Source organism: Electrophorus electricus, chromosome 3 (genome assembly GCF_013358815.1).
Source record: "Electrophorus electricus isolate fEleEle1 chromosome 3, fEleEle1.pri, whole genome shotgun sequence".
Classification (NCBI taxonomy): domain Eukaryota; kingdom Metazoa; phylum Chordata; class Actinopteri; order Gymnotiformes; family Gymnotidae; genus Electrophorus; species Electrophorus electricus.
The window spans coordinates 18,776,674-18,803,197 of NC_049537.1; the positions used below are offsets into that span (position 1 = coordinate 18,776,674).

General features: G+C 41.6%; 1 protein-coding gene across 4 annotated transcripts in view; it reads left to right on the plus strand.

Moving 5' to 3' along the window:
• The first annotated feature begins 285 nt into the window (after positions 1 to 285).
• Positions 286 to 26,524, plus strand: part of LOC113571692 (serine/threonine-protein kinase D3) — a 35,365-nt gene continuing 9,126 nt past the window's right edge. For 2 of the 4 annotated variants that reach the window (XM_027000787.2, XM_027000789.2), the window contains exons 1-10: positions 286 to 564; positions 942 to 1,664; positions 15,382 to 15,520; positions 19,431 to 19,562; positions 21,095 to 21,252; positions 21,899 to 22,091; positions 23,120 to 23,197; positions 23,441 to 23,624; positions 25,391 to 25,514; positions 25,703 to 25,780. In XM_027000787.2, the coding sequence (XP_026856588.2) occupies positions 1,371 to 1,664; positions 15,382 to 15,520; positions 19,431 to 19,562; positions 21,095 to 21,252; positions 21,899 to 22,091; positions 23,120 to 23,197; positions 23,441 to 23,624; positions 25,391 to 25,514; positions 25,703 to 25,780 (1,380 nt within the window). In that variant the 5' untranslated portion in view covers positions 286 to 564; positions 942 to 1,370. Of the gene's footprint in view, positions 565 to 941; positions 1,665 to 11,723; positions 11,733 to 15,381; positions 15,521 to 19,430; positions 19,563 to 21,094; positions 21,253 to 21,898; positions 22,092 to 23,119; positions 23,198 to 23,440; positions 23,625 to 25,390; positions 25,515 to 25,702; positions 25,781 to 26,524 lie in introns of those variants that run through there. The other 2 variants (XM_027000788.2, XM_027000790.2) reach the window with 2 other exon arrangements.

Sequence of the window (26,524 nt, forward strand, 5' to 3'; positions counted from 1 at the left end):
TTGTTTTATCTGAAACCATTCTGGCCTCCATCATGTGATGTGATATTTTTTGGAAAGCCACCTCATTTTACTTTGTTTTGCAACCTCTAACCGTTCTTCACTTGTACCGTTAGAGGTCGCAGATTCTACAGCCATCACAGTCGTTGCTAAACGTAGCTAAATAGAATTGCGCAGGCGCCGTTGAGATTTACTATAATTTCTTTGTAGGGTAATGTAGTTTACTGTCATTCGCCTTCGTAAGGAAACATCTGAACTCATAATCCCAGAAGCGTTTGTTTCTCGTTTACCACACATCCACATCGTTACTGAAAGACGAGGGAGAGAGCGCTCTAACTATGAGATAGGATACGCATGCACTGGATAGCCGACGATAAACTAAAGTCTTGAGGGGTAAGAAGTTGGAAAACGCAAGAGTCAAGCGCGTATTCGAAGTAAAGTTTAAACGAAAAATAATACCAATTCCCTACTACTAAAAGTAGCTTTATATGACACTGGAAGATATTTACAGAGATAAAAGTTGCATGCTGGAATTTTATATCAGAAGGAAACCCACCCTTTGAAAAGGTAACGAAGTACTTTTTGTAGGCTATTACATTGCTTTTATCGAGAAATTGTTCAATATGTTCGCTTAGTTTTATGCATGAAAATGTATTATACAAGCGCGAATACAGGTGATTGTCTAAATATCACTGTTATCCTTTTAAGTGTCGTACAAAATGCTTTTCATGAACATCTTATTCGGCTTTGTGTCACGATATAATAGTTTGGAAAATAAGGTTATCATTGGCTACAGAACTGTTAGACATTTCTTGTTATTGTTGCATACTTTTATCATTGATCAATTCACGTCTGATACATTATACTTTTAACTCATTTATGAAACCATGTTTATAATTGCTCTCTCTAATTAGTCATCAAAATCATCTTATGATTATTTGCAGTGATCCTCTGTGTTCTTTGTCAAGAGTAAAACTGTGGCAGTCGGATACAAAGTTCTCTGACGTCGGTGGCCGGATAACGGTTAACGTTTTCTGCAGAAATATGCGCTAGAGGAAGGATCCGTCGAGATATCTGAAATGCAGGAGCTACTAATTAGGCTAGCAAAGTGAGAACTGCGTCAATCCAAACCTGAATTTCATTCGACGTCAAACTGGAAAATATATCAAAGGGCTACGCAAGTAAAAACAACGTGAAACATTCAAAGAAAGTAGGCAATGTTTACCGGAAAGCGACGGACACAGGCGGCCCATTCTAAAGTCATGACGTAGCTCCCAGACTGTTCCTCGGGATTTTAGAGATGCTCAAGTTTTTATGACACTTCATCTGCTGGTGCACTTTCAGTGAGTGAAAAATAACTTGAAAGAGTGCAAATGTCTGCCTGCAGCAGCTCGTCTCCTCCATCTTTTCCAAGAGCGTTTCCCCTTCCCCAACATCCCACCGCCCCACTGACACCTTCGCCGTCGCCGAGTCCACCGGCGACCCTCTACACTCGTCTCTCCAATGGGAGTGTGAGCGCGCCAAGTCCAACCAACTCTAGGGGCTCTTTCCACGGTGTGTCATTTCTGCTGCAGATCGGATTGACCAGGGAAGCTGTTAACCTTGATGCTAACGATGTATCCCTTTCGGCGGTGAAAGACCTTGTATGCTCAATTGTCGACCAGAAGGTAATTACAACAAGAAGTTACGTTACAACGTAGTGTTTTCTTTTGTTTGCGCATAGCACATCATTTTTGTGATAAACATTTACTTATTAGAAACCCCACAGATGTAAATTTAACACCTCTCTGAAATCTAGGCTGTGGGTTAGTAGATAGAGGTGAGAGTTGACATTACAAAGCAAACCAAGCTGCATGCAAAGGCATTTTAATTGTAATGGTTAATGTACAAGTTATTCTCAAAGATAACTGCTTAATAATTATATTAAATTCTAATTCATTATACATGATACATTTATTCAAGTTCTTTTAACTGATAATAACCAAATCTTAGTTGAAGATTGCAACACTGTGCTGCAGTATGTGATTGAATTGTGAACCCAGGAGTTGTTTATCAACTTTATATTTTACTCAAATGCGTTTTAGCTATGTGATACTGATTTTGGAAACTGTAAAACATGGTCTTTTCATCTGAAACTTGTTTTGAACTAAGAAATGAATGACTTCTCAAGTTGCACTAGTAAACAGTTTTAAAACTGCTTATTTTTTTTATTTAGCAAACGCTTGCCTAATGTAAAAGTGCTAGCTATTTATGACAAGTGGCAAACTTGTAGTTTCAGTGTAAAGTTGAAACTGGATTGAATTACTATGACAAAATGGTGCACAAGGAAACATTAAAAGCTTAAGAAGACATAAGTACCCAAGTAAATGTCATATGTTCTTAAGTGAAATTGCCTTAATGAGTACACGATCCCCCAAAATATCTGAGTAAATGTAACTTGTTACAACTTGCCCCTTATCAATCCTGACATTTTGGAAGGGTGCTGCAGCATTTATTTGACATATAAATAAATATTTATAAAGGCAGTGTTTCTTAGAGTTGTGGAACAGTTGTCTGAAGTGGACAGAACAGTAGAGTTTCTGCTTGTATTGTAAGCCAGGTGGTTCAGGGCTGTATTATTGGTTTACTGAATAGTTTTGACCAGCTAGTTGACTCTCAGTGGTTACCTTTCTGGTCTTCTCTTTTGTTTATGACAAGGCAGGAAAGCATGGAGACTAGCAGGATGATGTCATGCACAGGTCACCACATGACCTGCATCCTGTGTTGTTGTGGTTGTGTGCTTGCAGGAAAGGCAGTCTCTAGATCTTTCTAGTAGTAGGTGTAGTAGGTGATTCTTGTGTAATCTGATGACTTTATTTGACCTTGTAAGAAGGATGATTTTTACATGTTAATTTTGAAGCTAATTCAGCACAACCCAAGAAACCTTCATGGATCTACGGCACCACAGCAACTCTATCGTTCTGTTTGGGTATTGTTATTGTTAGGGCTGACCAGCCCGATGCTCACTACTGTATCCACCACCATGTCACTGCTGTTGAGAATGCTCCATCACCCCCATAATATCCAGTAAGTAATGGTGGTGGTGTGGTCATAAACAGAACAATGAGGAATGGAGTAGAGGATGGGTAGCAAATTGTATACCTATAAATGCAATTTAAGGTGGAACTTCTTCATAAAGTCTTAACATTTCTTCATGAGTTTCTTGCTTGCTTGCCTTGTGTAACCAAAAACAAAAACACATTCATATTTTGAATCCATATTTTTATGATTTTGTGTAAAAGATGTATAAATACCTTAGCAATCACAGTGTCTTACTCCAATCACTTGAGACTAGAACATGCAGGGTGTGTGTGCCCCGAGGGGAGGCTGATGGGTCAAAAAGCATGTGCCGCTCCGGTGTGTCTGTGTGAGAGCTCGTTGGGAAGGGGCAGTCCCTCAGGTCTGCTGGAAGTCAGAGGGAAGTTCCCCTCCCCTGCCGGTCGCCATTCTGTCCTGCTGAGTTCCAGCAGACCTGTATCCGTGAGTGCGGAGAGGAGGAAGAGGGGGCGGAGTTCGCTCTACAACGCTTCACACTAGTTTCATGCAGCCCATCTGGGGGAGGCCTGCTTTGTCAGCTTAATAACACGGCGATGGCAAGAAATATAGTATGAAATTGCAAAGACGTTTTTCAAGCAACTGTTATCTTGCTATGTTTTGCACATGTTACGAAGAGGAGCATATGAAATGTTGAGAATGAGAAAGGTTAGGATTAGGAACGATATTAAGAAAATGTGTGATGTCTGATTGTTCAACACTACAATGATATGACTTGTGATAAATGAACAAATATTTAAGTATGCGTGTTAGCTACACTTCCTATGTCTTTCGTCTTGAACAGGTACACTGCTGGGCTAACATGCTCACTGAACAAACAATAAAGAAATAAAATCAGTTATTTCAAACACACTTATTAAGCAAATTGCATATGAATGCCCAAACAATTAAAATAATATTTATTTAAATAAAACAATATAACTATAAAAAAAATAAAGCTTAATTTAAAATATTTCCAAAAGTCAATGTCAGGGGGAAGCAAACGCAAGTCTCCAACTAATATAACGAACGAAAAAGAAAACGGACATAAAAGTCCACTAACGAGAACGAAAGAATGCAAACGTAACATTCGGTGACCGAGAACAGTAAAAAAAAAAAAAAACAACAAAACAAGGCTTATAAAGACCAGCGCATTAAAATTCTCACGTGGTCCTACAAATGAGACAACGCGCACCACCTGAATGTTGTGTGGCGACACATCAAATCAAGACTGTGAAATAACCGCCATGTGAAAATCCACCATATAACGGAGGATACCGGCGAAGGGCACAGTCGAACTCAACAAAAATTATTTTGAAATAATAAAAAATATAAAATATGGGGCGCAAAGGTTAAATGAATATAAATTAAACATGGCAGTTTACAGTAACTCCCATTGCCATCATGAAGGCCATCAACTCCGTACAAGACGTTTTTTTCACCACAAGGTCTTCGTCAACCATTCTTCACGTCTTTTGCGACGTGTATATTCCGCATGTTCGTATCGCGATGACGATGAAAATACAATGTATCGGTCAGGATCAGTTAGGATTTGAACGACGTGGTATTGTATTCATTCTGATGGTCTTGCTTATGAATGATTAAAATGCATGAGATTTGCGTACAGCCTAACTGATACATAAATAGTTGCTTGTGAAATATCAGAGATTTGAAGTTCTTTGACATCTCATTTTGATGATATCAAAATGAGAAAGTTCCACTTCAACAAATAGGAAATATATTATGTTCAGGAATAATTTCTTAAAAGACGCCTTAAAACATCAGTTTTATAGATCAGGTTTACAGATTAGAATGAGGTTAATTATAGCTGGTACTAATTTAAAACTCTGAGCTTTGAAGAAGAACAGTCATGAACAGTGTGGGTACTTTTTTGGTAGGTTGTCTGTGGGGCTGTCTGTGGCAAACACACTGGAATCAATGCTGGTCTTAAAAAGAGATAAAGCAAGTGACTGCACCCCTACTCTGTGTCTTCATGGCTCTTATAACAAGGCGCGCCTCTTAAAACTACTTTTATTACATTGCAACATGGCCACTGCAAGTATACTTGAGTGTTTACTGAAACAGCATGCAGAAACCTACTTGTTCTCTGCTTTAATGAATCTGCAAGAAATTTTCCCCTCATTGAAATGCTACAGGTTGAGTAAGTCTAAGTAGAAATGTTTTCAGATGTTCAGATGTCTCTGTGTTACTGATGGTTATAAGATAAATATCAGTTGTAAGCCCTGAGTGAGCGAGAGCTCAAGACTGTGTTCCTCTGTATTTTATTAATAATGTAGGGTCACTATGTGTTTAATGTCTAAACTGCCCTCCTGGAGAGTTTCCTGCATGCCTGAAATTGATTAAGATAATGTAACATCCAGGTTCACAAGTTTTTGTTGTTCAGACTGTGCATTAAATGTTTGGCAAAATCTCAACCTGTCTTGTGAGGAGGATAGACACTAATCTAAGGAAATGTCATTGCCATGTGTTGTTGAGAGTTCTGTTTTCCTTTTTTTTCTCTTTTTCGCTGTATGTAGCAAAGATCTTTCAAAACAACATACATGAAAGATGGTGTCATTGGGAGTTTGAAAACAGATATTTCATAAATCAACATATCAGAGAAGGACCACAACATCTGGCTCTGTTAAATTCTTACATTATTATCTATTAAAGCTGAGTATGGAACTGCGTACACTCTGATTTCCATAACAAATCAAAGATGAGATCCCTGCTATGCCTATTGTTTCTCATAGTGAAAATGGCATTTTCAGTTCCTCTCCTGCAGATCACTTCCTGTAATTGAGACCCGTAAGAGTTTCTGGAGAGGAATGCTTTCATTGTAGTGGATGCGTGTCGCAATATGTGGTCGAGGCTTGTGGGTGGAGGTGCCTTCTGCATTGTGTGGAGGACAAGGGCAGGCCTAGGGCAGGGACAGGAGAGATGGGTGGAGCAAGCTTCACCAATCCCTGGCTTTGATGTAGACCAGCTGGGCTGGGACTGCTATTTTCTAGCCAAGGCTCTCCAACATACTCAAGGCGGGTATGGTCTGCTTTGCTCTGCGAGGAGCAGTTGAACACAAAGTCCCCCAGATCAGCTCTGTATAAACTTCTCCTCAGTCCATGCCTGTCCACCCTGGGGGAGAGGAGGGAGGAGAGTGTTCATTCAATTCTGTTGATGCCCACTGTTGATAACTGACCACTGACCACTGACCTTCTCCTTTGCAACAATCGGAAACTGGTGCCATTAGTATGTCAATGTGTAGTACTACAATAACAGTAACAATAACGTGTACACCCGCTATACATGTAGAAAGGGAACCCTCACAGAAACCCTAAACTGATGTGAAACACATGCTTTCTATGAAACTAGGGGCTAAGCCAGTGAATGGAGTTTAGAAAGACAAGTGAGAATGAAGGGAAAAACTAAGATGAATGTCCGAATTCGCATTAGATGTATTTTGTGAGGTATCTTTTTAGTCAAGACTCTACAGATTATAGAGGTCTCTAAGCTTCTCTGAACTCCTACCCTGTGTACCAAAGTGAAACAAGGATTATTCACAATAGCTTGCCTGTCTCCTGGTGACTCAGACAAGATGCTTTTGTTTTGGTGAACAGCCATTAGGAGAGCTAATGGAGATAAGATCTGGAAGCACCATGTCCCCAGTGCAGCCAATCCCACGCCTCCCTTCCCTGCTTTCTACATGGCATATGAAAAGATTAAACAAATGTGTATGCAGTTATGAACTGGAAAAGGTGTTGTGAGCCTATGATGTTTCCAGGTTTCAGATTATGCCCTGGACTCATGGGTTATTTTTAGATATTTTGCATGGTTTGAGATATAATGTCCCTTTGATAATTTGTGCTGTTTGGTGATGAGTACTTATGTCTAGTTTCTGTTTATTGCTTTTACTAAAGGAATGAAACTATGAAGAACCTATGAAACTATGAAGCATGTTCTAGTTTTGAAAGTATTTTTGTATTTTTTAAGTAAACTTGCTAGTTAGGTTTCGTACTGTGACATGTTTGTGTTTATGCGGGTTCATGCAGGTGAAGCAATAGAGGCACACAGTGCCAGACTCACTTCTGACCACACGTTCTGGTTCAGTTGCTTTGACCCTCATTCACTACCATGCTTCCTTGAGTTATTGTTAACTTGAGTTAATGACAAAAGGAACATCCATTTAATTTCACATCCAGGAAAAAAATCCCAAGGTCAAAGATGTTTTTTAAATTTAATAATACATCTTAGTACAACTGGAAAATTTGAATTTACACAGGCACTGTGAAAAAGTAAAAGAGCATCCTTTCTCCTCCTTTTCACTTATTTTCCTAACTTTATCCTTTCTTATGCAAGTGTATTATCTAATATTCTAAGAAATACCTCTTTTAGCCTTGTGAGGTGCACATGAGAAATTGTCATGGCAACTATGGTGAATCTGGGTAGTTCCTTATGTGAATGTAAGGGTCTCTTTGAAAGGTAACACTGTCAGGAAAACCTTTAGGAACATATTTGTTTGGGATTCTAGGTAGTTATAAGATTGGAAAGATGAAAGAGTAAAAGTGGCATTAGGTTGCAAAAAAGTAGAGAGAGAAATCAACTGATAGAAATCAATTGAACTGGTAACGTTCTAATTACTAGTCAAGTACCTTAGCTACTGAGCTACCACCCATTTACCAAATTTGTAAATGTACCTTTCAGGTGTAAATGTGTGAAATGGCTTACCTAACCTTTTATCATCCTGTCACTGCATTAGTAGATTGTGAAGTGCTGATGAGCCACATCTGAGCCATCCACACAAGTTTATACAAAATATGGAGCAGAGAAATGTCTTGTTCAGTTGAACTGATGGTAACATTACACATATATTGCGCACGTATCTAAATTTATAGTCCTGCCACTTAGAAGGCTTATTTAAGTACGTTTAAGTTGTGCAATTGATTTTGCAAGTAAAGAGAGCCTTAAACGGAAAACGTTTTTAAAAGAGAAGAGAACTTTCCCCCCCCTTTTTCCAGAACCAACTCAAGCAGGTTGTACTGACGCAGGTAGAATCACGTAAGATGCCTCGTGTAAAGCCCTCCCGTGCTCATGTGTGTTTACCTGTAGTTCCCGTCTGTACGCGTCCAACTTAAAGACTAGCGCGTGATAGAGTGCGTGATGTGCTGTGTTTAGCGGTAGCGCATACCCGCTTTCTTGAGCGACAATTTGTTTGAGTGTTTACTTTGGCATAGTGTTCAGAGCTACTGTTCCGCTCGGCTGTTTTTCTGATGCCGTGGGTTAAGTTGCGTCGTTATGAGTTGTCTTTGTACAGTGGAGAGGACACTCCGTTCTACACTCTTGATAACGGTTGCACTGTTGAGCCTTCTCCCCTGTGAAACAATATTATCTTAAAATTATGCTGAGCAGGAACTACTAGTGTACCATCAGAAATGTTTTATATTACTATCAGTGTTAATACATTATTGATTAATGTTTATATATATATAAATGATTAATGTATATATATGTATATTATATATATATATATATATATATATATATATATATATATATATATATATATATATATATATATATGATTAATGTTTATATATATATAAACATTAATCATATATACATATACATATATGTATGTGTGTGTGTGTGTATATATATATATGCAATATGCACACACACACACAATACATGACACACACCTGAATTGATACAAATTTATAGTCTATCTTCACTGCAATATATTAATACAAATAGTATTATATTATATTATATTATACATTGCTTGTTTAAAATACAGCAGGTGTCAGGATATTTTTAAAAAGTAACATTTTGTTAATGTAACAATCATTTGTTTTGAATTAGCGATGATTCAAACAATAGCACATTGGTAGATGATCTGGAGAGGCATCTAAGATCCCGCTTTTCTTATCAGTGTCTCAGAGATCATCTCCCCTACAGGGGCACATTTGGGCTATAGATTTAGCTACTGTGGGCAGCCGTTACCAAGCACCTCTCTCGTTAGTTCATCTAGTTAGTTTTTGTAACCATTATGTGATATTTTGTAAACATTATGTGATAAATTAGAATATGAACCTCTTGTACTCTCAGGGTCTACAGGGCCTACTGATTCTTCACTTACAAAGTTACAAATCATCTGAGGAGATTGCTTATTTTGAGTCATAGATCAGAGATATAAGGTTATCTTGTGTTGATGGTTATGATGGCATATGCATAAGCTGTAAACTAGACTGCATTGTGTGTGTGACTGAACAGTAGCTAGTGAAACAGCAAGCTGGTGCTCCGGTGCATTCGTCTTCATGTGCAAGCCGTATGCTTAGGGCACCGATTTGGGGAGGGGTTGTTTGTGTCTGGGGAGGGGGGAAGCTGGAGGGGGAGCCAGCACTTTGCTGTGGCTGCTCTGAGATCAGCTTCCTCTCATACACAGGTGGAGTGAAAACGGTAGGTTGTTCTTAGAGCAGTGTCTGCAGCTGCCCTCAGTGCTGACCTCGCCCTTGTCCTGCCTCTCACCTTACGCCTGACAGGAAATGAGAGAAATACAAACAGAGCAACACCCTGCATATGAGAACTCATTCATTCAACTCACTGTGCCAGGATAAAATGCATAACTGGGTGGGGTTTCATATGAGGAAAAATTGGTAATGTAAAAACAGTAAACATGGCCTCATAAGGCTGCCTTGATGAATCGTCTCCTTCACTTGAGTATTTGTGCACTTTACTCCCAACTGATTGAGCACAGCTGGAGGTGTGTGTGTGTGTGTGTGTATGTGTGTTTGCCCGTGTGTGTGTGTGTGTGTGAGAGAATGGGAGAGAGGGGTAGAGAGAGAGAGAGAGAGAGAGAGAGAGAGTGTGTGTGTGCGTGTTTGCATGTGCGTGTGTGTTTGCACATGTGTGTGTGTTTACATGTGTGTGTGAGAGAGAGTAGAGTGTGCACATGTGTGTGTTTGCATGTGTGTGTGAGAGAGAGTAGAGTGTGCACTTGTGTGTGTATTTGTGTGTGTGTGTGTTTGCACGTGTGTTTGTGTATGAGAGAGAGAGAAAGAGAGAGAGGTAGCATGTGTGTGTGCTTGCACTTGTGTGTGTATATGAGAGAGAGGTTGTGTTTGTGTGTGTGTGCGCACGCGCGCGTGTGTGTGTGCGCGCGCGCGTGTGTGTGTGCGCGCGCGCGTGTGTGTGTGTGTCTCAGTAAGTTTCCTGTAGTGTGCTGTTCTTTATTACACAATACAAGCCTACTGGATACATTTTACACCTCTGAGCTGTGACCTCATCTGATTATTTGGGGTTTTTAATATTATTTCAGTGCTTATGTTTTTGCCATATTACTTCTTTCTGCAGTTTGATATGTTAAACTGAAATAGCTCCAGGAAACCTAATTTGAACACACTGTCCAATGGCCATTACCTTTTCATAAACAAACCTGTGGCAAAATAAATGTGTCATAATGTTCAGCATACAGAGTAATAACATGGATATTCAAGTTCTCCGCTTTGTCCAAAGCAACACACACACACACACACACACACACACACACACACACACACACACACACACACACACACACGCAAAACTCTGTCCTCTATCCATTTGTTTGGTTTTAATGCTTCAAGCACCCTCATGACCATCAGTCAAGTCTTAGTCAGCTGTTAATGGACTTAATCAGCCTCTCATTTTTAAACCTGAGCTGAAAAGCTTGTTGACCATTAGCAAAGAAAGAAAAATTGCATTTTTTTCTGCCAGTAAATTTTCCCCTCATACAGGATTTATCCATGACCATGTGGTGTGTGGTTGTGTATGCACATGTAAATGCCCATGAATGTACACGTGTGAGTGTACATGTGTGCTGTCACTTTTGTTAGAATGCTACACCACTACCTTGGTAACACAGGCCAAAGATCAAGTAAAGATCTCCTGGGTGTCTGTGGAGATAACAGAGCAGCTATGCAAGCAATTCCATAAAAGACAGGTGGCACTTGGCCTTGCTCAACCCCATTTCACCTGGAGCATCCCAGAATGCTGAGGGGAGAAACCTTTTGACTTTGATCGACCCTCACCATCCACTCCTGATGAGTAGCACAGTGAATGCTGTGTTGTGGTTTCCACTTATTCAAGATAACTTTGTTGATGGTAGTGATTTGTGTTTTTGGAACAATTATCTACTCTTTTCTACTATTTCTCTCTCTCTCTCTCTCTCTCTCTCTCTCTCTCTCTCTCTCTCTGTGTGTGTGTGTGTGTGTGTGTGTGCTTGCTTGCATTTTTTAGTTAGCAAAGGGCATGCTCTTGTTTTCCTGGGAGGAATTGGATCCAAGAATCAGTTAACCAGAAACTGTTGACTCTGTAGTACAGAAACCTGGTTTAGAATAAATGGCACAATGCACCGGAAACATGATCTGTTCTGCTGTGATTATGGCGTTCCTCTTTCCTGCTGATCTGAGGAGATATCGTGCTGGGACCATTGATTGTCCCAGGACTGCTGATAAAACACACTTCCCATCGGAGTAGAGTTTGATCCACCAGGCTTTTAAGCGATTAAATGCCAATTAAGTGATTGAATGGAGTTTTTCAGTAATTGCAGTTTTTTTTAATGGAATCCTTTTCCATAACAGACATTTCGACTCAGTGTGGAAAAGGGACGAGGCTGTTGACATTTGCTGGTAGGATTGCCACTCATTAAATGGTAGAGGTTTAAAGAAATGTGCTATGAGCTGCCATGATACCGGAAAAAGCATACTAGTGTTCAAAGATGGCTGATTAAATAGCTGTCAGCTACTTAAGAATAGCTGTTTAAGAATCAGATGTAACTACGCTGTTTTCAGTCTGTCCTCCATATGAGATTATGTTCAAGTAGGATGTAGACACATGATATGTCACAATTAGTGCCTATATTAGGTTGCTTTAAAAGGTTGTTTTGTTTTAGTAAATGTGGGTATACTCACCCTTCACATTAATTTATTAGAAGCACCTTCTTTGCTTAGAAAGGTCATATGCACAGATAATAATAAGTTAGGAATTGTCCTGATGGCAAAGACTTTCTCTTCCACAGCCATGATGGAGTTCCCCCATAGAAGCTGTGATGAGGCAAAAGAGCATCATTCGTTCTGCTACTCACTGCATTTCTGAAAGTTTAATGTAATTGCAGACATGGAGCTCTTTTTTCTTAAAGACATTTTCTTTTTCTTTTTTTTCTTTTTTTTTTACAATATATTTGATAAAACTGTCAGTGATTATAGTTTTTTTTAAGGATAGGACAGAAATGCTTGAGTTGTGAGTTGATTTTAAATAAATAACTTTTTTTGACAACTGACCTTTGCACTGTTATGTCATTGTAGTATCTGCTGGCCAAACCAACCAAAAATCTGCTTTGCTGTGCTATTCTTGATGTCTTTGACATGTAATTGGCATGAGGTAGCTCAGATGGGATGGAAGAGAAAGCCTTATTTTCTAGGGGCTCAAGTGTATGCCTCTCAGGCAGTGAGACTGTTGATGGAGGGAAGGTCAGGCCACATGGCTGTGGATGTGAGCATGACAAGGCTGTGGCTGTGGATGGTGGAGGGTGGGGGATGAGGCAGTGTGGGAGCTGGGGGTGCAGGGGCAAGGCAGTATGGCTGTGTGGGAGGCATTTTGGTTGGCTCATGTATTACACGTTATTTGTGTTCAAAATTAATCTGTATTAAGTATTATGAAAATTTCATGCTCTGGCTGTGTGTAAGAGGACCTTTGTTCCAGTCTTTGCATGGGAGTACGTCCTGGTATGGTCTGCCTAACCTTCATTGCACTGGAACAGAGATAGCCCCTGAAGAAGGCAGCAACCTATCTGTTTGTTACTGGGCAGGGATGTAAATCTTTTTGTGACCAATTGGTTAAATCTTCTTTGTCTCTGATGACCAATGAAGGGTGACAGCATCCTTACCTTTAATATCTTTACAAATTGATGTCTGAAGTGCATACTTTGTAGATTTATGCCTCTTGACCAAGGTTAAAGGACACGTGGGGGCATGACGCAGTGTGGCTGTTACTGCAGAAAGGGTGGGGCATAAGGCAGTGTGGCTGTGGATACAGGGGGGCAGGTGGGGATAAGTCAGAGTATTTGTGGATGTGGCGGGGAATGGAGGTAAATCAGAGTGTTTTTGGATGTGTGGGGGGGTGGGGGGAGTGAAGCAGTGTGCCATGGATGCAGGGAAGTGAGGCAGCTTGGCAGTAGATTTTGATGGCTTCTTCATATTGGGATCTCCCCTCTTCTCATGACAGAGCTCAGTGTCATGGTGACTGTGCACCGGTCAACCATGCTTCCTGTTGTATTTTCCCGAGCACTTCAGAGAGGTGACAGATTGGTGTGTAGTCAGAGAACCCCCCCCCCCAACCCATTTATGTAGTGATACTTAGCATGACTTTTGATCAGATTACACATGCTACAGCAGTCTGCAATGCATGTTCATTTTTGGAAGAGAAGATTAATGCAATGATTCAGGTTTTTTTGCTCAATATTTCTTTGCCACTGGAAATGTGGGTATCTTACCATCCGCAGCATCTCCTGTGAGTGTTTTTGCATATGCAAGTGCACCAAATCTGCAAAAAAACAGAAAAGAAAGAAAAAAAGCTGTTTCGCAAGGGTTTCCTCCTGCGGGCCTTGGGCGGCACACTTCTCCCTAAGTGGGAAGCGAAATTAGAACGCCTTGTGCTAATGACATGGCAGCTTCCAGAGACCAGAGGTGGCAGGTGGCCACAATAGGGACAGCTGTGCAGGACCTGCCCTGACCTCACTTGGCAGGGGTGAGTGAGAAGCAGGGCAAAGACCTTCTTAACAATCCGGTCCCTGTAAGCTGTCTCACCTTGTCATTAGACTCGGTGTCACTGGGAAAGGTGGCAGTGTACCAGATAAAGTGGTTTGGGTGGATGGTGGATACTATATGGCTGACACGGCCTGGCTTTGGGGTTTGCGTAGATGTCCTTAGGTGGGTTGCCAAGCCATCCTCTAAGCGTGCAGCCTGCTACTGAATAGTCTTTGTCACCGCTCACGTGTTTACAGGTCTCCAAATTGTATTATTTTAATGCTTTTAGGCTGCCTTTCATAATCTAAAACCCAGAGCTTACCCAGCATCAGGTGGCCAGGGACTGACCTGGATTTAGTAATAATCAATGGGCTGTCCTGCACAGGATGTACTGCCTTATATTATGCAGCTGGTGGAGTGGCTTAATGTGCCGCTTACCCTGCATTTCAGTTCATGACTGCAACAGTAATGGATTTTGCAGCTAAGTGGATGAGGTAGAGCTGCAGACGTTGGAGCAACATGGTTTAGATGTACATGTTCACATTTTGATGCATATTAATGCTGTGTTTGTGAAATTATGTCTGATTTGTAGGGTTTTAGGGTTAGGCCTTAATATACAGGAGGCTCTATGTTCTGTTCATCAACACAAAGTATATGTTGATTTAGTTCTTTTTAAAAATTATTTTTTTTACTTCTTTTGGTTTGGTGTTTTTTTTTTTACACAAAGTTGCAATTCATGCAGTCAAGCAGATAACTTGCTTAGTTTAATTTAACATGACATACAACCAGGCAATCATACTTAATAATTAAACGATAACGGTAAAGCTTTAGTAGGGTCCTTATTAGCTACGGCAGGAGGTTGTAAAAGGTTGTAAAATATTCATATTGTTCCCTGGAGCATGGTGTATAGTGTGTCTGCTAATAGTTCACCCTAGCTGATCTGGGACAGGACCGTTCTTTGTCGGGAACAAGGCATGTCTGTTTAGCAAGTAGCCTTTGTTTTGCTGCAATGCATTGAATTACATCAGTAAGCAGAGCCTGGGTTGGGCACAGTATTGTCTGTCATATTAAGATATCATTCTCCACCATAATGCTGAGTTTATTCAGCTCTTTTCAGCTCGGTCCGGCGCTGGTGTTCGCTGATATCGCGGGTCTCTCCTGGGATCCCAGCACCTGACGACAGGGTGTCAGTGGAGGGATCTCGGACATTATTGATGATTCCATCAGAATGATAGCTGGGCCTGCTAATAGTGATGCGTTGCCTGGCATGCCTCTGCCCACAGCTCGGGTTTCCAGAGCGCATGCTATTGACTGCTCCTGTGGTGTGTGCCGAAAGGGGTGTGGCTGGGCCAGGGCCTGCTGTTGATGTGGAACATGGTGCTGTGTTGTGAACTCTCTCTGTGTATTTGTCTTTAATGTTTTGCCTATGTAACTGAAATGTTCCTTAAAAGTAAAGGCTTGATAATTTCATGTAAGAGCAATCTTTGAAAAAAAAGAAGACAATGACTGAGGTTCACTCCATATTCTCCCACAGTTTCCTGAATGTGGATTCTTTGGCATGTATGACAAGATCTTGCTCTTCCGCCATGACCTTAACTCAGAGAATATCCTGCAGCGCCTGACATCAGCGGAAGACATCCACGAGGGAGATCTGATAGAGGTGGTTCTCTCAGGTGAGTGACAGCAGGAAACTCTTATACTGATTGGAGCAGAGAGGCTAACCGTGGTCTTTGTGTCACTTCTGATTGGTTGCTAGAATTGCTATCCTCACATCACAGTATGCATTAATATTTGGATTAAGATAAACATTTGTTATTGTTGCTGTGTGCAGTGTATAATTACACAACATGCTCTCTACAGGTTTTCTGCAAACAAGCTAGTTAATCAGCTATTGAATCACAATATATAGTACTTTATTCTCCCTATTTTTTCAATAGTGCACCCTTTTTATATTATATTTATATATTTATATATACAAAAATATAGATATAGTTTTTGACAATGGTTTCTTGAATTCCCATTGACCACCCCTTCACCGACACACTATGACTCTTCTGCTCCATGGAGCTCCCAGCTGCCTGTAGTTGTAACCAGGAAAGCTCGCCGGTGCCGGCTGGGGCCCTACAGCTCTACCAGCCGCACCTGACGCTCTGCTGGATAGATGGTTGCTTCCTCCCACTGTGTGGTGTGGTTGCTGCTGACGGAGTTCGGGCAGACACCTGAGGAGCTGTGGCTTTTTACGTTTGCACCTCTCACATATCACGCTTCGCTCACAGAAACAGCTCTGCGCTGCAGAACACACACACACACATACAGACATGTGCACACACAGATATGTTCACGTATATATGGCTACAGACACACACACACACCACTTCCTCCCTCTGCAAGCTTCTGGTGCAAAGATGTGCAGCCATGCTTGCATGAAGTTTGCATGTGTGCGTGCCTCATGAAAGGCATGTAAGCGGTTGTGTTTCTCTCTCTCGCTCTCTTTTTCTCTCTCTCCATTTCTTCCCTAATGCCGTGACACAGTGTTTCTCCTGCCTTGCACTGTAAATGGCTGATGCCTCTTCCACAGCTAGCCTGCATCAAGATCCTTTGATATAAACCAGCGGTGCTGGACTGAGATCCTCTGAAGAGCTGTTCTGAACAGCATGGTGGGCTGCTTGAGCTCAGGCAGATAGACAGGAGCATGTTTGTGGGTGTCGCTCCCCTCAAGACCCCACCCCCTGCACCCCCGCCCGCTGTCCTTCAGCTCGGTGCCAGCAGCCTTGCCTCACACTCACACGTCCAGCAACAGACAGATCTTGTTCTTAAGCTGAGAGCTGCATGTTTCATGTTCAAGTAGCCGGTGAATCACAGTGAGCCCCGTGCTGTTTTTGTTAGTCAATGTTAAACACAGGCTTTAGTTTAGACTATGTGACTTTTTTCACATATTGAAATATTTGGGGGGGGGGGGGGGATTTTATATATATATATATATATATATATATATATATATATATATATATATATATATATATATAGATTATTGGCTCAGAACTTTTAACTAATGTTCACATAACTAATAGCATAAAAACATAAAATAGCTTAGCTTAGTGTAAACATGGTACCTCATGTTCCTCATAGTACAAGGAAAGACAAATCTTATTTTAGCATTACAGCTGGTCTAAATGTAGCTAAATTAAAAAGCTACATTAAAACCATTACGTGTGGCACTGAAATGTGCTCAAATATGTTTGATTATTATGACAAAATAAATCTTTTTTTTTTACCTAACATTTGGCACGAGTGCTGACCGTGCTAAAAATCAAACAAACAGGTTTATCACTGCATAATAGAGTAAAATGTAAGAAACACATTTTCAATTCTATTCTTTCATACTCCTCTAGCACTCAAGCCTGGGTTTTAGTGACAGCAGTGGAGAAGCGTGGAGTTTTCCTAGCAGAGCAGTGTGTGTCCCAATTCTCTTCATTTCTCTGCACCTCTGGTGTTATTCTGAAGAATTCCCCTCCTCTGAGCACATTCCGCTCTGCACACGCCTCCGTAATGTGGTTGCCATGGAACTGTTTTGCAGTTTTTACCACTGGTTCTGGGGAGAATGTTGACTGTTGACTTATTGATCACAGAGAAGGACTGCTGTGTTTTTGATAGATCCAGCTTCCTGGAAACCAGCTAGGAAACTGTACAGAAAGCAGAAAGTGTTCTGCTTAATTTAGTTCTGCTTAAATTACTTTGATTGGCAGAAACAAACTAAAACAACTTTCAAGGCTATTACTTCTCAGAAGAAACCCCCGAAAGTCATGTGTGAGCCATGGTATGGTTTAAAAGTCTACCATATTTTACTCAGCTGATACTTAGACATACTCAAACATACTTTATTTATTGAAACGTTTTGAAACATTCACTGAGACAAAAATATTTCTCAGCTGTTTGAGGAGTCATCATATAACATTGAAATGTATCTGAATATCCTTTTCACAAACCATTTACCTACATTTTTAAAATCGTTAGAAATACATTTCATTCCAAATATATCAATTGAATGCTCCTAAGAAACTGATGTCTCTTCTACGATGGCTATGTTCACAGCAGGTAAATGCATCATTTGGATGGCTGTGTGAACAGCAAAGACCAGACTGAATGTCATTTTTAGTTTGAGCTGATTTGGGCCAGTTTCATATGTGCTTTTGAAATCCCATATGTAACTGATACGCAGTAATGTGACTGAGTGTATTTACACTGGTGCGGTGCAACCAACATATTCCATTAATTTTCAGTGGGAAGCGTTGGTTCTGTCAGAATTGGCCACGGCTACACAATGACTCTGGCACGTTGAGTCAGGGGGAAGCAGTGAGGCGAAATGAGAAGCCAAGCTGAACTTTATGCAAATAGATCTGGCTAACAATCAGAAGTTAGTTGCTGTTTGTGTGACTTGGGCTAACAATGCTATAAATGAAATATTCGTTGTTTAGATCATGAAGGAAAAACGTATTATTGCAGTAACCTGTTCTTTTTTTAAACACCACTGCAAAATTATAGGGCTCAGATCAATGCAACAATACGTGGAGAAAAAGGTGCAGAAATTGTTGGTGTCTCTGCTGACATTAGAAACATATGGTGAACAGCCTAACAAAATATTCCGACTTGGTCAGAAAATTGGATTTGGGCAAGTTCCACCTCTTGTGTGAATGACTAAAAGTTGTCAGAAGTACAAAATAATCCCCTTAGTCAAGTAAAAATACTCCTGTAAAAATGCTCTGGTAAAAGTTGAGTAGTTTTTGTTACGTTTAAAAATAATGTGATGAGGGGAAAGGTGAGCCAATGATGTTCATTAAGGGTAATCCAATAATCAATGTTAAAGTCATCTGTAGTTGAAGAGATAGATGGACTGAAATTAAGACGGATAACAAAGACATGAACTGACTAAACAAGAGGGAAGAGCCGGAAACCAAACACGAGCTATTAAACTAGGAGAGTAACAAAAACTAAAGTGTGACAATGACCGACAAAGTAAGGAAGGAAAATGAGGAGTATAAACACACAGGATAATCGGAGGAAAATGGGACACAGGTGAACAAAAGGAAGGGCAGACATATACAAATCACCAGACAAGGCGGGGACTAAACCGAAACAAGAGTGAAAACAAAACCACATGGTGCTTAGAGCCATGGAAACCAGATGGCCAAGGGGGGAGGCAGTGACCAAAAAAACCTGAGTAACGGGTCTGTTTTTTAAATGTAGTGAGTAGAAAATACTGATTTTTACTGTAGTGAGAAGACATAAAAGTCTGAAATGAAAGAAATACTCCAGTACAAATATTAAAAATTACTTGAATAGTATGTAATATATATATGCTGTGATGCTTTTCACCTCTGCTATAACTGAATTACTATGGTTAAAAAAGAGCTTGTATTAATGTTTATTGTAGGCAGAATAGAAGTCTGTGAGTTGGTGTATGTGCCATGCCAATAGCTACTCTGAGGTGTTTCCTGTTGTTTTTTGCACTGCTCTCTCTTTCTGTGTTTTCTGGATGAACCCTGCTGTTTCTTTATAGAACATCTCTTTGTCTCTGGCCAGCAGCTTTGGCTACTGTCGAGGACTTCCAGATCAGGCCTCATGCACTCTACGTGCACTCATACAAGGCCCCGGCCTTCTGCGACGACTGTGGTGAGATGCTCTGGGGTCTGGTGCGGCAGGGCCTTAAATGCGAAGGTGAGTACTGACCCCTTGAAGACCTATAACCTTCTGACCCTTGAGGCTTGAGGCCTGTGACATCCGGACACACATTAAGGCTATTCCTTTTTTGAAACATGGATTAAGTCTATTCTAAGGACCAGTACCTACTCCAAAAAAAAGAAATTCAATTCAGTTAAATTTCATTTCTATAGCAATTTTACAATAGACATTGTCTCAAACCAGCTTTATGGAAGTCCAGGTGTAGAGCTCTAACGAGCTTGCAGAGGGCAACAGCGTAAAGGAAGGAAGGCTTTTAATTAGAGTGCATCACTCACGACGTAATATAATACGTATACTGGCCTTTCTCTTTGTCTGGAAAATTGAACGCCTGAGGAACCACAGTAGTGTGACAAATGAATGATCATCTTTGGCAAGCAAGTCTGGGACACAGCAACCTGAGCCTGTGCTACATGCCATCCCCCACACCCACAACAGCCTTATCCTTCAGTCAGCTTCTCCTAAGCCGTTTTCACATATGAACTCTGGACAATGTCCGGAGAATCAGGCCCGGACATTGTCTGGAGTTGCTCTTCCACACATGGCAGGAGATTGTCCGAGTCAGACGTTTTCTCACAACTTGGAAAACTGTGTTTGGTTTAGGCGAGGGGTAGTGCCTGTCTAGAGCGGGAGGCAGGCATGGTGTGACGTCAAGAGTACGCTGCAGAAATGGCATTGTTTTGTTTACAGGACATCGAAAAGGATCTAGTCTCCCTTTTCTAGCTTCCTTCTGCTACCACCCCCTCCTCCCAGCACTAGCCCCGCCTCCTAGCCCATCTGTGATAGTGCCGTTCAGCTAACCCCCCTCACCTTACCCCCCTGGTTACACCCACTCACCTAGCCCCTCTGTGGTAGCCCCGCCCCTGCCCCACACCCCAAACCTCCTCTCTTAGCCTCCATTTGGTAGGCCCTCTCTGTTAGTTATCCGCGATCCCATACATGGGTTGGAGTCAGTGGGAGAGGGCCGCAGGGTGCCTTCCCTGAGTGGGTGACTTCCTGTCTGCTGTTTTCGAAGCGGAAAAACCTTTTACGTCTTGCAGATCTCATACTACTAACGGCAGATATCTGCCACGCCACCATTACATAAAGGGTGTTCTAAATTTAATATAAAGGTTTGTGGGCGTAAGAGATGTGTCTATGGGGTGTAGGCTGTGGTGGAACTGATTATAATACCCTTTTTAGTAACTGTGAATCCTATTTTGAAAAAGTTGCCATAATGGGTTATTTTATAATGGCACAATTACAGCAAGCGTTAAATGACAGAATGCTTTTTTCCTTAATTATACATGTGAGGCATTTGGAACATTTTTGGAAAGGTGATCATGGGCCACTAGTGGGCGCTGAAGAGTATTCATATTTTAGCCTATAAACAATAACAGTTTCATAACACTAACATATAGTAAACATAAGGGACACAGATAATCTGAGTGTTTTCATTGGAGTTTCTTGTTTTATGCCAAAGGCTTGAACTGGGGAACTGAAAAGTCTCTGCTTGTGTTTGTGTTTGGAAGGTTGTGGGCTTAATTACCATAAGCGCTGTGCATTTAAAATTCCGAACAACTGCAGTGGAGTGCGAAAGCGGCGTCTGTCCAATGTGTCTCTTCCTGGTCCCTTGCTGTCTGTACCTCGGCCAGTGGCCCCAGAGAACATGCTCATGTCCAATGAGGAGGTATGTCCTCTGTCACCTTTTCTGCCCTACCCAAGTTCTCACCCGCTCTTTTTCTAATGCTTTTTCTTTCAAAAATCCTCTTTGTCTCTTTCCCTGTTTTGTTTTTTTCTCAGAATTCTCTTTGTCTACCTCACCTCTTCATCCTCTCCCTTTGTCTCTCTTTTCTCTCATAGTTCCTCTCTTGTTCTTTGCTGTTTTGATTAGCTCTGCTGCATTTACCAGTAGGTATAACTGAAATTGATTATTGCTGTTGTTTTCACTGCAATGAGATACAGTCATAGAGTTATTACATTCTCCCACTTGAGATTTTACACACAAAACCATTGCAGTTTTGCCCGTGGGAAATGTCTTAAGCCCTAGGAAACATAGCTTTGAGGAATGGAAAACACAATTTAAATGGAAAATGTGCCCCAGTCTAGGCTAGACTCTGTAGAAATACTGAGAAATATATAGGTCTTTTGGATCTCAGTCAAACATTTGCCATGTTGATGTTTGCAAGCATGATGCACATATGATCAAACATGTAATTCACCATGAACCTTCAATATACATCTCATTATTTGTTTGTTACTTCATCTGTTGCACTCTGTCTCTGTCTCCCTGTCTCTCTGTCCCTCTGTCCCTGTCTCTCTCTGTGTCTCTGTAGCAAAGGCCTCTGTTAGAGGCGGGGAAACGGATGCCTTCATGGAGTGGGCGGCCAATCTGGATGGACAAGTTGGTGCTGGGCCGGGTCAAAGTGCCACACACCTTCAACGTGCACACATACACGCGGCCCACAATGTGCCAATACTGCAAACGGCTGCTTAAGGGCCTGTTCCGCCAGGGCATGCAGTGCAAAGGTACTGCAGCTGCACCAAAACACTCAGCTCATGCCACTCCAATAAAAAACACTACAATACACCATACCACCCCATAGATACACACTACAGTAGATGATACCACCCCATAGATACACACTACAGTAGATGATAGCACCCCATAGATACACACTACAGTAGATGATACCACCCCATAGATACACACTACAGTAGATGATACCACCCCATAGATACACACTACAGTAGATGATACCACCCCATAGATACACACTACAGTAGATGATACCACCCCATAGATACACACTACAGTAGACCACACCACCCCATAGATACACACTACAGTAGACCATACCACCCCATAGATACATATTACAGTAAACCATACCGCCCCATTGATACACATTACAGTAGACCATACCACCCCATAGATACACGTTACAATAGACCATACCACCCCATAGATACACACTACAATAGACCACACCACCCCATAGATACACACTGCAATAGACAATAACACCCCATAGATACACACTACAATAGACAATAACACTCCATAGATACACACCACAATAGACCATACCACCCAATAGACATACATTACAGTAGACCATGTTACTCTACAGATATGATGTGTATCAGTGCCACTGGGCAGTAGGCCACCCATATATCAACTCGTGAGCAGGGCTGTGGTCAGAAACTGACCATTAATGATGAGTCAGATGTCTCACAAGATGAAGTTTCCCATAAAGTGGTTGGTCATATCCGAATTAAACACAAAATACCGTAGAAATACATTCAGTACCGCTTACAGTCTCCTGTCACACCATAAAAAGATGTTTTATAGAAAAAAGATTCTACTTATCTGTAGATACACATATTAAATAATTATAAATACAAGTTACAAGAGAGCATGTTAGAAAGAATGCACGATGTTAATTTACTCTGAAATATTTTAGCCACTTCGTTAAGCAAGTAAACAAAATCTAATCATTCATGAAGGTGTTCGGCAAGTAACCCATGAGTGGTGTCATATTTTCCCCTTTCAGACTGCAAATTCAACTGTCACAAGAGATGTGCATCGAAGGTACCAAGAGACTGCTTGGGTGAGGTGGTGTTCAACGGAGGTAGGCGGCGTTTTGTTGTCCCAAGTCCCAGACTGATGTGCCATTAGCTCAGCAACAGCCAGTATGCGATTTCATTCTGTCACTTAGCCAGCCATTAGTCAGAGTTGTTCTGCGAAAGAGTGAGTTCTGTCTATCGGTTGTGGTGCATTGAGATGGATGGTGTGGGTGTGTGTGTGGGGGTGTGTGTGGGTGTGTGCGTGTATGTGTCTGTGTGTGTGGGTGTGTGTGCATGCGCGTGCGCAGAGCCAGCCAGTCCAGGGCCTGATTGCGAGGTCACTATGGAGGTGGACAGCAGTGATGTGAACAGTGACAGCAGTCGTGGCATGGATGACCCAGAAGAAGTCTCCACCCCTGATGACAAGATGTTCTTCATGGATGCTTCCTTCATGGATGGGGAAAAGGATGAGGAAACAGTGAAGGCAATCAGGTGACCGTTTACTCACATCTTCTCAGCCACTGTTCTCATTATTTTATTTGTACCTGTACAAAGAATAAATGTAGTAATGTGGTAAAAACCGCAGTTAAACTGTAGCAGGTAGGTGACCTGCTGGAGCAGAATTACAAAATGTATGCTGTAACAACTCAGGAACATCTGTCCAGTAGACCTAGGACCTTCTGTTATGGGAAGTGAAGGAACCAGGGTGGCGGAGAAGTGGGTGGGTCGTGGAGGAAGTGGGAGGAGCCACAGCAAGGGAGAGGGTCAGGAGGTGGGAGGAGCCACTACAGCTGAGACAGGTCAAGGCTCAGCAATAACATGGCACCAGTGTGGACACAGTGCAAGCACAGATATAAAGCATAAGACCATGACGTGAGCGTGGCAGAAATTACTGACTCAGACGCAGTAGTCACAATAGAATCATTTATCCCTACAAAAAAATTAAATAATTAAATCATTTGTATTTCAGTAGTAATAGGGAGATATATTTCAGTGGAGTGATGTTTGTGGACAAAACTCCATTGAATATCGTGTTGAACTTGTGTTTGTGGTAAGGGTGGGTATGCTGTAGTGCATGCCCACTTGTAAGCCAGAATGGGTTCAAAAATATTGTTGCGGCAGCGGATTTTAAATGATTCACCCCATGTCGCACCACTCAAGGTAGGTAACACAGACATGAGGGCTCCTTCTAACATCAGCACTCTGCCACTCTGCCACCAACAAACTTGACAAAAAAAGAGGTGAAGTGACAGCATCACAACATTTTAGTTTACCGTACCGCTCACTGGTGAGGATGGAGCTCTGCCCTGCCCCATTCATGAGTGCACAGATGTGCGTTACTATACAGAAAAGCAAAAGGGCATCTCTGTATGTCCTGTACTTTCCATATACCAAGCTGCAATATTTTATTGTAGTAATATTTATTTATGTGTTAAAGAGTGTTTAACATGTCAATGAACATTATTGTCCCAGCTGAAGAGCTTGTAATTGGTTTGGTGTTTAAGATGAAGAGGTCAAAGTGTGTAATGCAAACTTTTCCATCCAGTATCAGAGACCAGAAGCGCAGATTTTATGAATCTGTGTATATGGTTTATGCCTAGCTCAGTGCTACACGAATGTACTGTAATGGCCAAAAATTTTGATATAATGGAGGATTGTGGAAACTGAAACAAATTAACAACAACAAAAAAAGTGAAATGCAAATTTTCAAATCTAAAATGTAAAGTAAATGCCCTAATCTTATTTCCACAAATCCACATAAGTGTACAAATAACTGTTTACAAGTACAAAAGGTTTTATTTAGGTATATCATGTCTGATGTACGTCAGTTTCGAGTTTCACCACATATGGGGAAAATTCTGTTTTATGGTCTTTACAAACAGCATGTTCCTATCACAAGGACACCATCAATGTGCACCAACGCAGGACTCCTGTGTGTTAAATGTATTTGTTCTGCAGGGCCACTTACCTAATTCCTCTTGAATTGAGTGACATTAGGTAACCAGCTGCTAATAAGTGGGGCCAACCCACCTGTTCTTCTTTTTCGCTTAGTTGTCGCCAGTTTTGTGTTATCTGTTTGATCTGTGCCACCTCTCTTACCATGCTGCTTGGCAGGCTGTGCGTGAGGGGGGCCTTGAAGTGTGGAGGCTGTGCTAAGTCTGTGGGGTGGTGCCATTCAGTTGAGAGGCTAGAGTGGGTGGAATTTGTCCTTGGGGTGTGGATGCTATGCTCTGACATGCTCTGAACACTCATTGTAGCCCCTCCACCAGCACCAACATCCCGTTGATGCGCGTGGTGCAGTCGATCAAGCACACCAAGAGACGTAGCTCCACCCTGGTGAAGGAGGGCTGGATGGTGCACTACACCAGCCGAGACAACCTGGTAAGACTCCCCTGGAAGTGGGACGTGGCCATGTGGATGGACGGATGGTCTAAAATACAGAATGCATGTGTGGTGTGCTTTTTGTTGTTTTGGATTAGCTAATTGCATTTTGATGTTGTTGCTGATGCTGTGTTGAAGTTCTGATGTTGTTCTGATGTTTTGATGTTCTGCTGATTGGTGTTTTTCAGAGGAAGAGGCATTACTGGAGGCTAGACAGCAAGAGCCTTACGCTTTTCCAGAATGACTCTGGAGCCAAGTACTATAAGGTAGCCATTATGCTACCTGTGCCTACATCTTCTTCAGGGCAAAAGCAAGAGATTAATTCTCTTGGCGTTTTTCCAGGGTGATGAAAGTGTTTTTTTTTTATTTTAGGCAGACTTTAATGGCAGAATTTCCATCAAAAATTGCTTTTAATCAGAGGTGTCCAACTGTGAAAATGTTACCTCATGTGTTCACTTTTTTTTTCTTCTCTTGAGTAGTTATGTGATATGCACATATGGTAGGTTCTTTGTCTGATTATTTTTGGAAGATGGTGCTGGCTTTAATTTTGGAGTTGTCAAAGTGGTGGTGCCAGTCTGATGGACTCTTCCAGATCCATTTATATAGTTCGCCTACTTTCTCTGTTAAAATACCAAGACTGCTGTTTTCTTCTCTCTCACAGATAGGCAGGGCTATGGGTGCACCTCCCCCCTCTTTTTCTCTCTCTCTCTCTCTCCCCCTGCCTGTTCACCTCCACCTCCTTCATTTTATTTTCCCTGTTTACCACTTTTTCCCATTTTATCATAATAAAACCTCTGTCCTATATTACCTAGTCGAAACATGACTCCTTCTCCGACAAGAGAGCGAGACTGAGCGAGAGAGAGGGTGGACTAGCAAGAGAAATCTCGAGGAGCTGAGGTTGGGGGTCTACCCAGCATTGTCCATAGCCAGGCGGGGTGCTGCTGGGGCTGGCTGGCCTCCAGCATGGCTCGTGCCTGGTTCTGCAGAGGCCCGTTCTCCCTGTAATCAGT